At 36.6% G+C, this 20,494-nt stretch overlaps 1 protein-coding gene across 1 annotated transcript; it reads right to left on the minus strand.

Moving 5' to 3' along the window:
* Positions 1-7,045: 7,045 nt before the first annotated feature.
* Positions 7,046-8,213, minus strand: Cldn17 (claudin 17). Its single transcript, XM_028756424.1, has one exon. The coding sequence runs from the start codon at positions 8,078-8,080 to the stop codon at positions 7,406-7,408; it is 675 nt and encodes a 224-aa protein (XP_028612257.1). The 5' UTR covers positions 8,081-8,213; the 3' UTR covers positions 7,046-7,405.
* Positions 8,214-20,494: the final 12,281 nt, after the last annotated feature.

Genomic DNA, 20,494 nt, shown 5'->3' on the forward strand with positions numbered 1-20,494 from the left:
ACACACACACACCCCAAAATACATAACTACAACCTGCTCAATCTGTAGGTTGCTTGTGTATTTGTTTTTTGAAGCATATCATTAGATATTCAATTGGTATGTACTTTTATTTTAACCTTTATTTTTCCTCTAAGTCAGGCATGCTTGCATGATGTTCTCTAAGGAACCATACCCCAACCATCTTTACTCATGCCCCATCCCCTGCTTTCCAGGAGCACTTTGATCTCCCATGTCAATTTTCACAGACTGTACCATGTCATGTTGCTTTTTGATTCATCTTTCTTTATGTGTGTTGTCACTTTGACATCTTCTCCAAAGAATAGGAGTTTTCATTATATGCATGAAGTACTTGATAGAAGTAACAAAGAAAAATGTTTCCAGTTTGGTATAAGTTGCTTATGGCTTGGAAAGGCATAGAGAAGCTACTCAGTGCTCTAATGATGAGTTTCTTTATCTAAAGATGGAAGCATCTACTTTTTAAGAGTGGTACAGAGAGGTAGAGAGACAACTTTGTCAAACTTTGTGTATTCCGTTAGGTCTCTCACAGGCATTCCTGCACATGAAATATATAGGGATAGTAGAAAAGAAATTCTATTGCCATTGATATATAGCCGTACTAAAAGAAACACAAAGTCAACTTAAGCAAGCATTACTTCTTCAACCACAGCTCCATGCAATGGTGATCTAAGTAAAAGAGTGCTAAGACAAATATAGTTTGTGTTTGATAGAGCTTAAGCTCATCTATATGTCAGAGATATCAACATTGATTTTTATAAGGACTGGAGTGGCTAAGAATCCCAACTCTCACCTCACCACCGTCATCATCTATGTGCCTTATTCATGTGGAGACACTGAGAGGGATAAAGTATCTATATAAATTGTTGCTTAATTTTATATTTTTGAGTATAAGTGTCCAGAAAACTAGAGCTAAACCACGATGAAAACTCATTCCAATCCTTTTAAAAGCAAATAAATTATAACTCTTAAATAAAAACTTGTTGAAACAGAAATTTCAGAGAAACATAATGAATATTATTTGGCCTCCTTTTATATCCAACAGGACATTCACGTGAAATGCTTTATGGATAAGAGAAAGCAAGAGACACATGAAGAACTTAAGGCTTGCGCTGCTTGGGGATAATAATAGTAATTATATATTACATTTACATAATGTGTTGTGATTAAAATGCTTTCACAGGCACTGCCTTGCTCCATCTTCACAGTGGCCATTCAAGTAGAGGGAGTAATGATTATCATCCCCCTTATTTGGAGAGGAAGGGAGCTACAAAGCGCATGCTCTTTAAATATATTATGAAACAGTGGGGGAAGTGATGGCCTCACATTATGTCCTTAGAAAGGTGAGATAACCTCCTTAAGTATTGGATTTCTTCCTCTAATGTGAAAATTAAAGAGAATAATAGAATAAAGTATTCTACCTTTTCTCTTCCATATATAAATTTACTTATAGTTTAGATAAGTTCAGTTTAGATTTATAGTTCACACATATATACACATGTATATTTTGTTCTAACAATGAGAAGACTGAAGCTCAGTTTGGCTGGGGAGGCACATGCTTAACTCAAATCACCAAGGTCAGTGCTTTGTCTATGAAGACTCATGGCCTGTCTTGGCATGTGAAAGAGTGGGATTAAGGTGAGTTCTCAAGGATCAAGTATCTATGAGAAGAAAACAAGAATATGTCTTCTCCAATGTATAGTTAAGTCTCAAAAATAATTTTTAACAAAGAGTTAAATTCCGAAAGTTGTAATGCAGGATAAGTTTATTGACACAGACATTGAGGATTGAAGAGTTAGATATTTTAGAGGTAACTAAGGTGAAAATCAAGAGCAAAGAATGCAGTTTGGATAGAAGATCAAATGTGGGAGGAGATAGGGCAGAATTGCAGTTGTGGATTTGGACTGTGTGGCAGGGAATAATAATGGATTCCAGGCCCTGTGGGGAAATAGTTGAAAGGCAAGATTTTCCTAGGCAGGTTAGGTGTCAAGAATCACTGCTGAAATGCACTATGGCACGAGTCAGGTTCCTTGACTGAGAAGGAGGTATCTAGAGACACTCTTGACTCTTCACAAGTCTGAGAGTTTTACCATGTTGGCAGCCCTGGGTAAGAAGAAAGGAAGAAAGGGGTATTTACAGTGGTCTTGGGGTTCCCAATGCCTGTGAGAACATCCATCACCTTGTAAATAACAATGCTCATAGTATGGTTTTTCTTCAAGATGAGATGGAGTGTTTTCCCTTGTTTTCCCTTGCAATCTTCCAGGACCGACCTCTCTTCTCCCTGCCTTGCATGCTTGTTTAATCTTAGTGTTTATTCTTTCTGACTTGTGAGGGCTCACAGGGTCATGTTTTCACATGGCTTCTCTGGCTGGTGTTGCTATTTGGGAATGCTGTAGAACCTTTAGAAGATGGGAAAAAGTTGGTAATAGAAGATCACTATGGACCCATCTGCCAGTTATAACGTGGGCCCTTGGTTCTTCCCTTGTTCTCTGGGCCATAATCTGCCGTGACGTGGAAAGATTCTCACACCTCAACTGTAGCATAGCAAAGATTCTCAAACACAACATTATCATAGCAAAAAAATCAATGATTATGCTGTAGCTTTACCTACATTTTAATCTCCTGAGTAATTATTTAAATAATTATTTTTGCTAGAAACTTCCTTAGGGCTTTCCTAAGTCACATCTCAATTGAGACCACAGCTTTGCTCCATCTTAAAGTCTGGTTTTTGCCTGTCATTTTATCTGGAATAGTTCCTTAGTGAATAGTATCTATCCATTAAATAAATATTTTCTTGAAATTTCTATTTAAAGGAATATTAAAAGTGCAAGTTGACTAAGATCTCTGATTTCCCCTAGGTGTCATATCTTATTATATGCTGATTAAATTTTTCCTTCATTAATTCATGAAATATTCATTTTCTCAGCAAATTGTTGCCAGCTCCCATGTACCAGGTGTTTTGGTCTACACATATAACTTTTTTAAAGAGTTGTACTTAATCATTTTGTGTTTCAAACTCTCATGTTAAAGTAAGTTATTTAGTGAGGATTCCTTTCAGTTCTTTGGGGTTGGAGAATGGCCTCATTTGATCGCAGACTCAAAACCCACATGGAAAAGTTTAGCTAATGCCTAACTAGAGCCTTCTCCTCTACTGGTTAATGTTCGTGGTACCAGACAGTTCATGACAATCTGCATACTACCAGAGGAGCAATGTAAATAGCAACCTAGCTACAAACCTGTGATCTACAAAGGTGACCTGCCCACATAACATACTATTTTAGCACCAAAACAAACATTATGGAGTAACCAACCACTATCTTATTGGAATTGAAACCTACTCCACAAAATGCACCCATGCCTAACACTGCTCAGGTGGCTAAGAACCTGAGACTAGATAGACCATGGACCTAGGGAAAAACCAAATACTATTGTAACAGCAATGAATTCACCCCTGACAATGTTCCACTCTACTCACAGACCAGTGCTTCCCTAAGCCAGCATCACATAAACTTCCCCTTGAGGCATGAGAACAAATACAGAAATTCACAACTGGACAATGTGCAGAGAGTGAGAGACTTTGAAAAGCTCAGTCCTAAATGGGATGTCTCCATCAATTCCTTCCCCTCAGGCATCAGGGAGCTATGCAGGTGAGGAGACCAAAAGACTATAAGAGCAATAGGGGAGAGATGACACCAAAAACCTCCAGTGTTTGTCCAGACACAAGAGGACGGATGCACATATGAAGTTACAGAGCCAGAGGCAGTAGACACATGACCTGCACAGGTTCAAGCCTGATGGTGACCTGGTGCTAAGAGGGTTAAGTAGATGATTTCTCATCCTTACCCAAAAGCTATCTCCAATTAACAACCATTTGCAAAGGAAAAATTATTTTTCCAACAAAGGCTCACTGGGCACTTTAAACACGCTTAAAAGTATGACCCATGACACACAAAAATGCTCAATAGTACTTTGCTACATTTTCTGTCTTGTATTACTTTTTTGGGCATTGAGAAGATCAAGTAATGTTTTCTGTTTTTCCTTAAGCAACAATTTTTAAATGTGTCGTTATTTTTAAAAGTGACCAACTGAAAATAACGAAGAGAAAATTTATCTCATTTTAATATTTGTATTTTTAAAACAATTTAATGTAATTACACCATTTCTCCCTGAGTCTTCCTCTCTCCAAACCCCCTATGCTTGGTAATTTGTTGTAGATGATGACCTTTCCCTAATCACAACAGTCTCACTAACTGCTGTGCATAGACATTGACATCAAACTCCATAGCACAAAGATGCAGAGACTGATCTTGTTGGGAAGACAAGGACCAAAAGGATTGCTCTGAGGACAGATGACTGCGTGGCTATTCTGTGCATTACTAAAGTTCTGGGCTAGAGAAGACTGTCACACACACACACACACACGTGTGTGTGTGTGTGTGTGTGTGTGTGTGTGTATGTGTGTGTGTGCAGTTGCATGCATGTGTGTATGTATGTATGTATGTATGTAATATGTATGTATGTATTATGTATGTTTGAGAATATACTCTTCATTCTAATGACATTTCACTTGTGGAAATCTAAACAATATTTTCTTTTTCTTTCCGACGAAACACGTCACATAGATGCTTCTTATCTCTACCTATCTCCCTGTATCCAACATGGATTTTTGAAAACCCATCCATGCTCCCAACATATAAATCATGACATAGCTCTGTCTTTCTTTGGGTTCTTAAACCTATCTTAGAGCTCATCATTTTCCTGAGTTTTGCCTTCAAATACTGGGTTTAAAAAGAAGGAGCCTCTCCCAACACACGTGCTCTGGAGACAAAGACATTTAGTGTCTCCTAACTCTGCTCTTCTGTATTATTTCCTTAAGAAATTCCTATGTAATCTTAAATTTGAGGAAATATTTGCTCCACTGATCCACCTCAGAATTTATACATATAGACTGAAAAATAATAACTGTCTTTACATTTCTTTGTTTTATCTCTACACTGGAGGAGGAAAGATACATATTGGTAAAATTTGGCAACTATTTTTCAGTCTATAAATTGCTTATGCAGAATCCTCAAATATTTATTAAGTCTAAATGAAGCTTTCCATAAAATTGAATTTCAGTTAAATCTTAGGAAATAAGCACGTATTTTTTTGAATAGCCTGTGATTGTGATAGATAATTCTTAAGGCTGCATTTATAATGTACCCTTAAATGTATTTAAAATTAGCAAATTTATTTTGTTGTATTAGTGAAAATATCGCAGCCCATTATAAGATGGGAAATTAACATTTCAAAAGTATATCTTGATTAATGGAAAAGCAGGAAACAAATCTGTTGGTGAGCTTTTTTTTTCTTCATAATATTTGGTAGCTACTCGGTGGTAGTGGTGCATGCATTTAATCCCGGCACTCAAGAAGCAGAGGCAGGTGAATCTCTGTGAGTTTGAGGCCATCCCAGTCTACAGGGAGAGTTCCAGGATAGCCAAGGTTACAACGAGAAACCCTGTCTGGAAAAATTTAAAACGTTTTTAAAAATACGATAGCTAACGCTATGTCATGACTCCACCAGAGTTGTACCTTGTACTCTGTGATCCACTGGCCAGCAGAAAGACACACTTCATTTAGAGTGAAGGGCCAATTCTTGTAAAGCTAATTATTTCTAGATCAATCAAAAGATAAGACAAATGATTGCCTGACAACCTTTAAGCATATGTCTTCACTCTCTTGATGGCTTACCTACTCAGCTGCATAAGATAAATGACTCTTTCTCAGTACAACCATATTAGGGTTTTACAGGTAAAAGAAAATACCCAGAAAATGTCACTGAAGTAACTACTTTTACAAATATTTTTATTGCTTTTATTTGAAAATATTTACAGCTATGGTACTTGTTACATTTAACCTTCCTTATGTTTTGAATGTAATTTTTGCTTTGTTAAAGGGCTTTGAATTATTGAGAACTTGGTTGGTTGGTAGAAAAGAAAAGAAAGGTTTCATACAGGATCTAGCTTTGAGCTAGTGTTAAATTAATGTGTCAGTTAAAAGGGTAGATTTTTAAGAATAGATATGCATTCTCCAACTAACCTTGTAACTAAATAACATATACATAGCAGTTTTATTAGCTTATTATAGTATGATAAGCATGAACACATGAGAAATATTTGATGAGCAATTAAAACTTTTTGTTAAATTACATACTGAGTATTAAATATTTTATTATAAAATAAATACGCTTTTTAAGGATTAATATTGAATATCCAAACACTAATTCACAGCATAGCAAGGCTATTAGAAGCCACTTACAAGAATAGATTTTTCTCACTAACATCTTATACCCATATTTACCTCTGAAACCCATTCCACTTTTAATCTTGATATTGTTAAGTACACACAAAATTCAAAGACCTGAGAACGTATGTTTCAAGCATGATGCAATGCATCCACATCATCATTTGTCTATTAGAGAATTAAAAAAAAGCAGTAGGAATTATTTCAGCCTGAATATTATCTGAATAAGTACCTTGGCTCTTTGTTTCTCTTTGCATGTTTAAACCTGTACACTAACTAAATAGGGAAGAGAACTGAAGCCATTCCTTCAGTGCTTGAACTTGTGGATCCCTTCAACAAGAATTTCATTTGTCTTAATTTATTTCTTTGCCTAACCCAGATTCTGTTTGCTTGAATGTGCAAATCATAAACCTTGAAAGTATATTATTTTAATTTATAAATTATCTTCTTTGAATAGATGGGTCAAGAAAGATTAACCTACATAAATTGAAGACTTTGAAAACCCTCTTGCATAGGGAAAAATGGAATTCCTTTATTATCTTTTAAAAAGTTGAATTTTTAGTATGAGTTTTCCAGAAGAAATTTTAAAAAATCAATATTAAATAATCAGTCATAACCTTTGATGAGTTCAACCAAAATTATTTAATCTATAAATTTTCTAGGTCTACTGCTTTACATTTATTGCCATTTAGCTATTAATGTCTGTGTAATAAAAAATTGGAGTGAAAATAATAAGTTATGTTTGAAAACAGGTATGTTTTATTGATATCAATTATAATCTAAAATTTTACTTTCTTATTAGAATACAGGAGAAGCAAAATTTAGTAATCATCATCACATGCCTACAGTGAGAAGACACTTGATATTTTACTATATAAATTAGAATAAATACTGAGTTCAACACGAGTGAGCACAAATAACACAAAGGGAATCACAATGTCCAAATAAGTCATTTATATTCCTAACTCAGGGAAAACAAATCACAACTTTCATCTCAATTTAAATCTGCTATAAAAGTAGCTCTCCTGCCTGATGTACTCACAGTTTCTGAGGTGACCTTATAAAACACATGAGCATAAGCCATGGGCTGATGTTGGAAGCAAACCTTAGACGTAGCTGGTGGAAGTTTTTCTAGGCACAGTAACCTTCCTTTGGTTATCCTTTTGTGGCACACGGTATGCAGGGACTGGGTATCTGTGCCATCGTTCCTTTCTGTTGCAGCAGCAATACCCACAGAGCAGCCCGCCTCCAATGAAGAGGACAGCAGCAGTAGCCCAGCCAAGGAAGAGTGCTCCTCCAAGTTCTCGCTTCTGCCCTGCATGGATGGTTGGGTCGTAGAAATCTCTGATGATGATATTGGCTGTCCAGGACACTGGAATCAGAACGAAGATACCAGTCAGAATGAAGAGTACTCCTGAGGTACCCAGCAAGTAGGCTTTGACCCTCTCACTGGAGCCGGTGCACTGGATCTGTTTCATGCCGCAGATGCCAATAATGAGGGCAACCAAGGAAAGAGCCACAGCCACACACATGAGTGCACGCGCTGCTTCCAGTACCGGAGGGAGAGCCAATATGGAGTTATAGAATTTGCACTGCAACGTGACCATAGCTTGCTGGATGCAGTTCATCCAAAGCCCTTCCCAGATCCTCTCAAAGATAATAATGTTGCTGCCGATGAAAGCTGACACTCTCCACTGAGGCAGAAGTGTTGTCCCAATCGTCCCAACCAAACCGAAGAATCCAAGAACAAGCCCAGCAATCTGAAGGGGATAAAAAGCCATTGTCTTTCCTTTGCCTACTGGTCCAGCCTGGAAGGATTGAAAGATGGTCAGGATGCAGAATGTTAGGAGTCTTCTAGTCTAGAGGAGTGCCTGGTCTTCTCCACTCCTGCTACCCATGATGTATTCACCCAAATCAGCAGCAGTGACTGGACTTGAATTAACTTGAAGTACCTGTTGTAAACTCATGTGAGTTATTCCCGCACACGCCTTCATTTCTGTTTGGTTTATTCACTAAGCATATATAATTCTTTCCCAGCCAATAAGAATGTAGCCAAAGATATGTCAAGAAGTACTGCCTTCAATGTTAGCATTTCTCATGTTATTATTGTCTTAGCCATGCTGTAATTAAGTGCCAAAGCCTCTATTGTGCGTTACTAATTACAGAGTTGAAAACATTCACCTAAAAAGCAGTCTGATATGAAAGTATAAATATATGTGTCTAAGTCAGAATTTGAAGATGCCAAAACTCTGCCAGCTTTTATGAGATAAAATGAAAACCACTTGGCCACTAATTTCTTCTTGTGAAAAGCCTGTTTTCCAAATGTTGCTCATTAACTCTGAGTTTACTAAGACTTATGGGTAGTAGCATTTAGCTATATGACATCATGACATTTACCAAGACTAGGAATGCTTAGGAAGAACCCTTAGCATGGGATTAAAATTTCACAGTTACTCTTCTGATCGTGAAAGGAGGGACCAAGAAGATTATAGCCTATAATTGTTTGAATATACTAGCAATTATTCTATTAGCTGCTATGTGGCACCTCTCCGCCTGCTGAAAGACTGCATGCAAACTTTCATTAGATAGTTCTTCACTGACAGCATGAAATACATCATACTCATGGACTCTGAAAGCTGACTTTGTCTTTTGAAAAGTATAAAATTGCCCTTTGAGCTGGAATATCACTCAAAATTCTCATTGACAGCTCTTCAGAGTAAGGAGGTATCTTTGCAGTTTACAAGCTGCATCTTTCATTATTAGACAGAGAAGGTTAGCTCCACAATGTTTGGGGTGATACCTGTCCAGGGGCAAGCTTTGCAGTTATTCTGTGCATTTCCTTCCTACTTTTATTCTGAGTCAAGAGCAGGATAGGGAGATGTATTTATCAAACACTTTCATATGAATCTGGCATTTGACACTACCCTTTCTCCTTTTATCTCAAATCGTTTCCAAACAAAATTAAATTGAGCTCCTTTTAAAAATGACTTGTGCATTCTGGACTACCCTTTCCCTGGCCCTCACAGTAGGGAGTATGGACCCTTCTAACTCCTTAATACATCCTGTGGGAATCATTTTAATCAAATGTAAACATGTCAGCCAGTCAATCCCTGGGAGACATTGAAGTGTGCAAATTATCTTCCTTTCTGGTGAAATACGAACAAAAGAATTAATGAACATGCCAGGACTCTCAGACTTCTGGAATCTATAGGTTTTTAGGATGGATGGTCTGAGAACTCCCTCTCTGCTGAGTATGAATCACTGAGGAAGCAGATGATCTGAGTAGTTGCAGCTTCCTGTCAGCAGTCAGGAAGCAGGGCTTTAAGGCCCTTTGTTCGTTGTTCTGACACACCAGTTTAGCCATTCTGACCCTGCCACGATTGGCCAACAGAACGCTGATTTTGCAACCTTCGCGTCTTCTTCCTTGTTCCCGTTGCTTTTCCTCATTCCAACAAATCTTCAGTCTTATCTCCACATTGTTGTGGGAGTTTCCTATTGCTGTTCTTTTACAGCTGTTTGTTTTCTCCCCCAGTGAGACCATGTGGCCAGTCTTCACAGGAAACACAAGTAAGAGGATGTTGACTTAGAACATGGTGCTGATTCCAGTATATAGGGCTAATCTCAGAATCCTAAACAGTTTAAGGGCCTTTGGCTTTGGGGCTTAGAAGTCAAACCAGCTGTCACACTTCCTTCACTTTGCTCGGGAGAAGAAATTGGTTTCCTCTCAGTATTGCTAAGACCCTCATCACCTGCAACCTGCTTTTCAAGACCCTTTAACATCCTCCATTTCCTCTTTCCATTGTACCTGTGCCCTTTCTTGTTCTTCAAGCTGTCCTTTACAATATAAGCATATCTAAAGATCTTCCACCTTTTGTTTTCCTTTGAAAGAATGTCTACACAGTTTTAACATAGAATTTTATCGCTTTTGCCATTTTCTTTCTTCATTCCAATTCCATGTCTCCCATCACTATTAAATTGACAATTTCTTTTTCTTTGTTTATTATTATTACACACACACACACACACACAGAAATATGTGAATGGAACCTGCTAAGTCCTTTTTGTTGTTTCTGTCAATATAATTTCAAACCTGACCACTTAGAATTGAGTAACCATTAAGATGGTTCATCCCTGTGTGAGGCTAATTCTCTTTCTCAATAAACATCAGTTTCCAGTAATTCTTTGTCTAGAGATGGGAACCTTTGAACTTTCCCCACTTTTGTGTTTGTATGTCTACTGATATTGCCATTGTACCAATATATTTTTATGTCCCTGCTTTTAGGAGATATTCTTTTATAGCATATTTCCTGGTATTTTGTTTCTTAAAAAATCTTTCTGGCTCCTCTTCCATGAAAGTCTCTGAAGCACAAATGCAGGAGTTATAATGGATATTTCCACTAGAACTGGGCTTCCCTTGAACTGTTTATACAGGCATGATGTTCAGTTGTGTTTTTCCATGATGGTCTCGAATGCTATAACAAGAAGCTTCTTTGATGAGGGCTGATAGCTATACTTATCTGTGGGTGTAAAGATAGAATTTAGAATTTAGTTAGGAATTCTGATGCTCTAGAAAATTATTGGTAATAGATTCTTTTGTAAGGTCTGTGTCTTCATTTGTCCCCAGACGTAGGCTAGGTTTCTAATAGCAGTCATGATTTCCCTCCTATTGTGTGGGCCTTAAATCCATTAGATACCTATTGGTTATATAAATGTGAGTCCACTTATTAAAACTTTTTGGGTATCTTGTCACACTTGTCATTGTTGTAGTTCATAGGTATTGTGGCTGAGTAGGGCTATTAACTACTTCTCTCCTTTGGCAGATTGCATAGTAATTTCTGGTACCATGGAAGCTAAACCAAAAGAAGGAGGTTTTCAGAGTAGATTCATCTCAAATCACCCAAGCCCAAGTTGTAAGTGTGCAGTGTCTCCAACCATATGAGCTTCCCTTTAACTTCTGAGAGTCAACCAAGAGATAAATCAGTAATCTTTGTTGTGTTGGGAGTCACATGAACTCCTTTGACAAACTATGTAAAAGGAAGTTTCTTCAGGATATACCGGAACTTTTGTTGGTCTATTGTTTTTGTAGAGATCAGAGATCACTGTCAACTCAAGTGACTTAACTTTCTTTAATCTATCTGTGCCTGTGTCAGTATCTATATCATCAATATCTAAATTCTGAACCCACATTCCTAGCCATTATGAACACACATTTCTTGCTTCACTTCCAGTTTTGTCTTCCAGCCATTGGAGTCTCCCTAACATCACTGATGCTCCAGTATACTGTGTCAATCCAGACATCCTAGCTACTATTACCAATGGATCCTTCCATAGTTTATTTCCTGGTTCTTTCTGTAAAGGTAACCATCAACCTTTTTATGAAAGAGTAAAGAACAAATGTTTGGGGAAGGAAATCATCAGTCCTTTGATATTTTAGCTATCAATATTGAGGGTGCTTTTGAATCTCTTAAAATTTCTGTACTGTGGAAAGACATGATCACAATGTCACTGACTGCATTGGGCATCTTCGCTGATTAAATTTATGTGTAATGAGTGTAGAGTATCTGGCCTCTAGCAAACGCACAGCAAGTGTCTACTATTGCGATTCACTTTATTTGTTCTTGTTATAGTATAAGGCTTTCTTGCTAGCTCTTTATCTTTAGCTCATTCTTCAGCTCTTCTTTTGAGTGGCATGGTTACCTGTGTCTGTTTTCTTTCAGGGTTTTATAGGCACCTCAATACACCTGTCATTCATATACTCTTTCTAAGGATTATCATGTGTGGCCAGGGTTTCTACTATTTTCAGAAAGGCAATAATTTCTGAAATGTTTATCTCCAGCTTGGACTCATTCTCATATAACTCTCGTACATTTTTGGGATCTTTTGCTTCTCAGCTCCTGAGTTGAGTAGGGGGATGCTGGAGACTCTGCGATACCCAGATGTTCCTCCTGGTGGCTGAGAGGGTTGCAACAAAACACTCCCAGTTGTCAGACTCTGTAAGATGTTGCCTAAAGACAAACATACACCCGAGTCATTTTTCATTCATGCAGGAAGCTCATGTCCAGTGACTAATCAGCTGCAGAAGGTAAAGCGCCAGCCTAACAGCCCCAGCCAGGGATTTAATGCCAGTGTGTATTCCAGCTCCAGAGTTCCTTGTGGAGTCAGATGAACCCCATCCTTCTCTTCTTTCAAGTCTTTCCCTTCCTGTCTTTGCTCAGTCATTGATCTACAGGAAGCACAGTATATTAATCTCTGCCATTTAGCCAGCTTCCAATGTAACCCAGTCATTGATTACATCTTATTCTAATTTATTAAAAGTGTTTCCTGCTCTAACATTTCTCTGGCTTAATTTAGTTTTTCAGCACTCCATTCTTATTTATTTCAATAAGGTTTATTTAGTTTTCTTGTCCAACCCTTTTTTGTCTATATTCCATAAAAAGTACAAATACTATAATAAACTGAAACTGAAGTATGTTTCCATTTTACTTCCAAATTTTCAGTGCTTCTTGGGCTGTACAAGATAAATTCAAATGCTTAGCCATGGCAATAGTGCTTGAATTTGGTACCAGCCCACATCCAAACCTGTTTTATGATCATACATTAGTCAATCATATATCCTCACAGATATTACACTTTAATGAACATACTATGTAATAAACAAGTTACTGCATTAATGCATATAATTAAATGTATATTTACAAATAAAAATAATGAATGAATAGAAAATAAATAGAATGGGTCTCAATTTTAAATAGATGAAGATATTTGGAAAAGAAACAGATAATTAGACACAAACAGAGATAAAGGCAAGAGAGTCAGTGTAACATGAAATATTGAGGCTAATAGTAGATTAGACCAAAAGAGAAACGAAGACCTTGGCCAAGGCATGTAAGGTCACATGGCCGCAACATTATACAGGATAAGTGCAGAGCCAGTTAAAGATTCTAAGAACACAGCTGACACTATCACGCTTAAGCCCAGTTTAAAGCTATAAAACAAAATCACCAGTCTCAAAACTATGTAGCTACTTTGAGAAATAGAGACACATCAAAATGAGCATGAAGAAACTATGCAGATTACTTGAATAATCCAGATGAGAGATAATAAAAGCTAGATTAAGTAACAACAGGTGAAGGAGAATGGATCATTTTTATGAATGGGAGACAAAACTGCCGAACATAAGAAAGTCAAGGTGCATAAAGCTGACAGAGATGACTCCCATACAACCAGAACGCCCATGTGGTGTACTTATTAAAGAGTGAATACTTTTGTACACTGAAATACAAGTATCATTATAGAGAAAAGATCAATAATTTGGTTTTCAGATTTAAAATCTGAGTTGTTTGCCGGTCACCCTGGTACAGATTGCAGGGAATTACATATTTTGGAGCTCATATGGACACTCTAGACTGTATTCCTATGGAAGAATGCATCTTGCTCATTGGTATTTATTGTTAGAGTACAGTCTGTGAGAAGAATTGGACAGCAGGGATAGCTGACTCACTATAGTCTTGCTCCTATGAGATTAGTACTGAGCTATTCAATAATCTAATTTAGTTTGAAGACATTTTGACTTTTCCCTGTGTAGAAGTGTCAGATTTTCTCTCAGCATCTTCTTCAAGTGAATAGGACTGAAAGTGTAAGCATCTGTGAGAAAATCCAGCCACTGAAATATCTCTATCAACTGTTTTAAATCTGTTTTATTACCAGCTTTCTTAGTCAGGGTTTATATTCCTGCAGAAAACATTATGACCAAGAAACAAGTTGGGGAGGAAAGGGTTTATTCAGCCTACACATTTCTGTTCCTCACCAAAGGAAGTCAGGACTGGAACTCAAGCAGGTCAGGAAGCAAGAGCAATGCAGAGGCCATGAAGGGGTACTGCTTACTGGATTGCTTCTTCTGGCTTGCTCAGCTTGCCTCCTTCTAGAACCCAGGACCATCAGCCCAGGGATGGTACCACCCAAAATGGGCCCTCTCACACTTGATCACTAATTGAGAAAATAAATTACAGGTGGATCTCATGGAGGCATTTCCTCAAGGGAGGCTCCTTTCTCTGTGATAACTCCAGCTGGTGTCAAGTTGACACACAAAACCAGCCAGTACACCACCAGCTTTACAAATAGATCATCCAATGAAATTGGTTAGTGCATCCCATTGTAGCAAAAAGTAAATTGGCATAAAATTTGTTCACAGAATATGTACCACATGGTAGTTCAATTTCTGGCTTTTAAAGAAATCTCTACACTGCTTTTTACAGTGACTATATGAGTTTGTGCTGTGACTAGGTAAGCTTTACTACTCCCCCTGCCCCCTTCCTTCATAGCCAGTATGTCATTTGACTTCTTGATGATAGTTGTCTGAGTTTGGTGAGATAGACTCTCAAAGTAGTTTTAATTTATACTTCCCCAATTCTTTTTGTGCGGTCAAGTTAAGTTTGAGACAGTTCATCTCTATATAACCCTGACAGTCCTGGAACTTACCATATGAGTCTGGCTGGCCTCAAACTCACAGAAATCCTGTCTTTGCTTCCCAAGTATTAGAATTAAAGGCATGGTCGATGCCACCATGCCTGGATGATGTCCCCATTTCTCGATGTTGACTACCTAAAAAACAAAAATTAGTGATTTGTATTTAGTTTGAGAATTCTCTGTACAGAATAACCTGTTTTTAAATTGTTCCCTTGATAGTTGTTAAAATCTTGCAGTAATAATCTTTGCAGATATTAACTCTCAGGAAAAGAGGGGTAAGACTGGAAACTTTTTCTCCCCTTTTGTTAGCTTCTACATCATCCGAATGTTTCATTTGCTGTTCAGAATCTTTTGTCTTATGAGGTTCTATTTGTTATCAGTTGGCCTTATTTCCTGACTGACCAGTCATATGTTGTATGTTCTTATATATGCCTGTGTCTTATAGAGTAGTCTATACCTTTTCCTCTAGATTCAGAGTTTCAGGCTTTTCATTGATAGCCTTGATCAATTTGGAGTTGACTTTTGTGTGAACTGAGAAATAAAACTCTAGTTTCATTGTTGTACACTTACAAATCCAGTTTACTTTGTTCCTCTTGACAAAGGTGCTGTCTTTGTTCAGTGTATTTGTTTGACATCTTCCTAGAAACAGTCAGCAGGCTGTAATCTATAATTATGTTGACTAATATCTGGGCCTTTGATTTTATCCCACTTATGGACAGACCTATTTATTCTTGTGCCACACTATTTTTACTACTATGGATCTGTAGTATAAATTTATGTTAGTATGGTAATGCCTACAGCAGTATTCTTCTTACCAAGGACTACTCTGGCTATTCTTATGTCTTTTCTGCCTCTATACGAATTTTTGTTTTCTGTGTGTGATGACCAACATGGAGATGTTGATTGGGATTTCACTGAATGTGTAAATTTAATTTTTTAAAGATGACCACTTTTATCATAGTTACTATTTAAATCCATGAATGTGGAGGATTTTTCTACCTTCTAATGTTTACATCAAATTCTTTCCTCAGCTTTTAGTTTTCATTGCAAAGGTCCTTCATCTTTGTGGTTAATTTTGCTTCATATACCACTTGTGTTCACATACACAAACAACTCTGTAGTGTACTAGAGAACCATATGCTTATCCACATGTGTTGGCATGCTGTACAATAGTTAGGAAATTCAATTAGCTTAGATGTCCATCAACTATTGTATGGAAAATGGAACTATGCACATACATAATGGAATTGTATTCAGGTATAAATAAAAATAAAATTATGAAATTTGCAGGGGAGTATACTGTACTAGAATAATATATGTTGAGTTAGGTAACTCAAGCCTAGAAAGAAAACTACTCATGCTCTTTCTTATATGCAATTCCTAGATTTGAATCTTTAGATTTGTTTATTCAACTTGGTGTTTGTGAAGAGACCAGGAAACTAGAAACGTAAGGGATGGAGCATGCTTTATGGAATGCAGAATAGCAAAACATAAGCTATATGAAAGAAGATATGGGAATACAGGGAGTAGAGAGGATCGAGGAGGCTTAGAGGTGGTTAATGGGGGAGGTAGGGTACACTGAAAGATGAACTAAATCAATAATCTGTAAAAATCCATATGGACATCCATTACTTTGTAAAGTAACTAAAATATATAAGTTTAAGATGAACTAGAGCCGGGCAGTGGTGGCACACGCCTTTATTCCCAGCACTTGGGAGGCAGAGGCAGGTGGATTTCTGAGTTCGAGGCCAGCCTGGTCTACAGAGTGAGTTCCAGGACAGCCAGGGCTACACTGAGAAACACTGTCTCGAAAAAGCAAAAACAAAAACAAAAAAAAAACAAAAAACAAACAAACAAACAAAATAAAACATGAACTAGAACAGAGCAAGGTAAATGCTGCTGCTAAAATCCATTGGTTATAAAACAAAAACCCCAGTGCACCTGTAGGACATTTCCTTAGGAGCTGTCAGTCAAGGAGGCCCGATTTGTTAATCACCCATCATCTATTTGCCTTTACGATTTTTAGCTGCTAAACAAAATAAAAACCAAATTTTCGAATAAGTGTGTTTGTCTTAATTAGTCTCATATACCTCTTCCTGCTGAGAGTGGAAAAGAAACCTTTTCCCTTGTGGACTACAGTTAGCAACACCCACACTGTAAATTTCCAGGCACATGAGTCTGGGTGTTCCTTGATTATAGGAGCCAACATTTTGAGGTCCAGGTGCATAGGGTCCTCAGATTTTGCTGAGTGCCTCTCAACACTGACTTTATATTAGAATTCATTTAGAAAAATTACTTCTCTTAATTATCCCCCCCCAATTTATTAACCTAGATAAAATTGGTTACAGTACATCATCAGAAATATTTTAGATTTTTAAAAGTTTAAATATGATGTAATTTCTTCCCCTTTCCCCTCCTTTCCCCATGCCCTCCCATGTCTGAATTACTTCAGTTGTACTTACTTTGGTATCTTGGCATTTTTCCTGTAATAAAAACATCCAGAACGAAACAGAAAAATACTACTTGGAGGTTTTACTTTTAGTTTAGTAATATTATTTTTTTGGAGTAAAGTACTACATTTTTGAAAGAGAGAGTCAATCTATATCCCAGAGTGACCTGAAATTCATTATTTCTCCCAGGCTGGCCTCATACTTGCAGTTGTCCCCTGCCTCACCTTCCTGCATGTTTGTTTTGTTTTGTAATTAAACTCATGTGTGTAAATTTCTTTCACATATAATTTATTTAGCAGATAATTAAATCAAAATGGTTTACAGTGGGACTAGGCATCATTATATTTTAAGTATCTTAGTTTATTTTAATGTGAAGCTGAGATTGAAAGCCACAGGCTGCTATAAATAGCTGGATTGTATGTTCTTAAGGCAATTTTTCATTAATAAATATTATTTTCCCAATAGGGCTTTTAAGCCTTGAGAGGGAACATGTGGTTATATTCTATAACAAGAACCTGAAATCTAAATATTTTAACACTTCTACTTAAACTTCATCTTACAGGAGTAGGTGGTAAAGGCTTTGAAATAAAGATAATAGCTTTATCACTCTTATCTCACTGTAATTAAGCAATGATATTTTTGAAAAGCAGGAGGAGGGTGCAGCACCTGTCAGTTATGATTAAAAAGCCTCTGCTGGGGCTTTAAGCATGGAGCTTCTCAACTGGGAATTATGTCAAATATCTTTGAAAAGCGAGCATTTAAATATTTATGGTACAAAATTACTTCAATTATGTTCAGAAATAAAATGTGATATAAAAACACTTATATTTATAGTTCTTCCAAAAATTATAAAATCAATATTATTAACAAGTGAAGAACAGATAAGAAAGACTATGCAACTTTTAAGATCTAAACCATTAGTTGTGTTTGGTAGACAGTCTTCAAATGTTTGATATAAAATCCTGGGTGTTCTTTTTTTTTATTCTGAGAGAAATGTGTACTTTCAAAATTTGTCCTCTGTTTGTCATTTGTTATTTATTGTGCTTCGGGCATTGTGAACGACCATAGAAAGCAATCCTTGATCAGTGTCACCTTTCCTCTTATTAACAGAGACTCTTCTCAATCTAAACCAGTGTTCTGAGGACCTACATTTGCTGACATTGTGTCCTAAGTAAAATATTAGCAAATTGAAACACCAACAACACCAGAAAATGCTTTTCTGCTTTGTATGTTTATAACCATTTTATTGTCCAAGGATCTGTATGAAGGTGAGATTTGTTCTGTATTTCATTATAAATAGAATCGAACTTCAGTTACTTCTTTGTTGAAGTATGCAGTCCTGTCTGTTAGCACTAGATATCCTAACTACAACACTGTGACTATAATCTCTACAAATAGACCATGACAATGTTTGACCTCTATTTTTCAATTAATTAATTAGTAATTTTTATTTGATGTGCACTGGTGTTTTGCCTGTATCTATGTCTGTGTAAGGATGTCAGATGCCCTGTAACTGGAGTTATAGACAGTTGAGAGCTGCTATGTGGGTTTTGGGAATTGAACCCAGATTAGAAGAACAGCCAGTGCTTTTAACCTCTGAGGCATCAATCCAGCCCCAGTTGACCTTTCTTTCATACAGTTTAAGAACTTCAAAATGAAACTTAATATATGCAAATGCCGATAGCTCACTGTCAAGTGAGTATAAGAACAAATTAAAATAATTCAATCAGGGAGCATATTATGGAACCTATTTTTATGTTACATCAAGAAGCCAGCTTCAAGGGAACCAGAAGCACATTAAGCAGTTAAAATGCTCAACTTTTACAGGTTAAGCAATCTCTCTCATCGGTGAGATCATTCACGTGGTCCTAATCCAGGATATTAAATCATGTAGAACTAGGCAAGAGTAATTGTCACCAGAACCACTCACTAAGCAAATGGTTTTTACCTAATACTTTGACTCATAGGTTCCTACAGACATCTATTTCAATGACACTAAAATATCCTTTAACCCTGTTTCCTTACACAATTGTTTGGAGTTAAGCATAGTGGAGCATAACTCTACATCAACGCTTGGGAGGTAGAGGGAGGGAAATCAGGATTTCCTCCTTAGCTGCATGGCAAGTTCAAAGTCATCCAAAACTATAGGAAACCATCCCTTAAGCAAAATAACAAGATGACAACTTTTGAGGTGAACTAAATAGTAACCTTCTTTATGCTTCAAATAAACTATAATTTTGAGAATACTTTGATTTACAGAAAATTTAAGGTGATGATTCATAGCTTTTTAATATATGGCACACCCATATTGCCATATTACTGTGGTTATAGGACATTTGGCATTATAAGCCAATGTTTAATGCATTATTAAGATTCGTGAGTTATTCCTATTTCACTGGACTAGAGTGTGTGTGCTTTTCCTCTTCTATGGTTTCATCTAACTTGCCTCTGTACTGTGTTTTTGGTGTTCTGATGCCTGTGACAATCTTTCATATTTTCCTTCTTGTTGATGACCGCATCAGATGAGGATTAATAACTTCTGATCCTTTGCAGATACATTAAAATTTCAACATGTGCTGTTTTCCCCATGACTAGATCAGTGATTGACAGTCACAGAATTAAGAATAAATAATATATGCAAAGCAAAATACCACTTCATCATCCAATATCTAGAGTATAAACTATTAATATGTATAGCTGTTGAAATCCTTCTTGTCCAGCTGAAGGGGTATTTGTAAGATTTCTTTTGCTGGGGAGTTATTTTTTTCTATTTTCCATACTATACTGTGTGAAAATGAAATAATACACTGTACACATTTAACAAGAATAGTATTTATATAAATTATTTAGAATTCTTATGCATTAGATATTGGTCTTTCTTTTATTTATTAATATACTTGATCAGTTATTTGTAAAAGACAGAATAACTCGATTTGTTTTATTCTTTGAGCTATAATTTAAAACTCTTTTATCTTGCTATTAAAATTGTTCAAGTTGTCTCCAATACCCATTTAACATCACTTTCTTACTTTCTGAGGTGATAAAAATGTCTTCATCTTGTATACATCTTCTCTCAGCCCTAAATTGGCAATATCTTTAAGTGGCCCTGACTACTTTTGTTAGACAATTACATTAGAAAGCAAGAATTTGGTTTAAATATTGTTTACTGCTACTGCGGTGTTATTTTCGAATTTTTTCAGCTAATGCAGCAAAGAAATACATGTATCTACTAACTTGTACATGCACATATACATAAAAACATTTTGCCTTCAAACCTTC

Source organism: Grammomys surdaster, unplaced genomic scaffold, assembly GCF_004785775.1.
Source record: "Grammomys surdaster isolate TR1022 unplaced genomic scaffold, NIH_TR_1.0 126118, whole genome shotgun sequence".
Classification (NCBI taxonomy): domain Eukaryota; kingdom Metazoa; phylum Chordata; class Mammalia; order Rodentia; family Muridae; genus Grammomys; species Grammomys surdaster.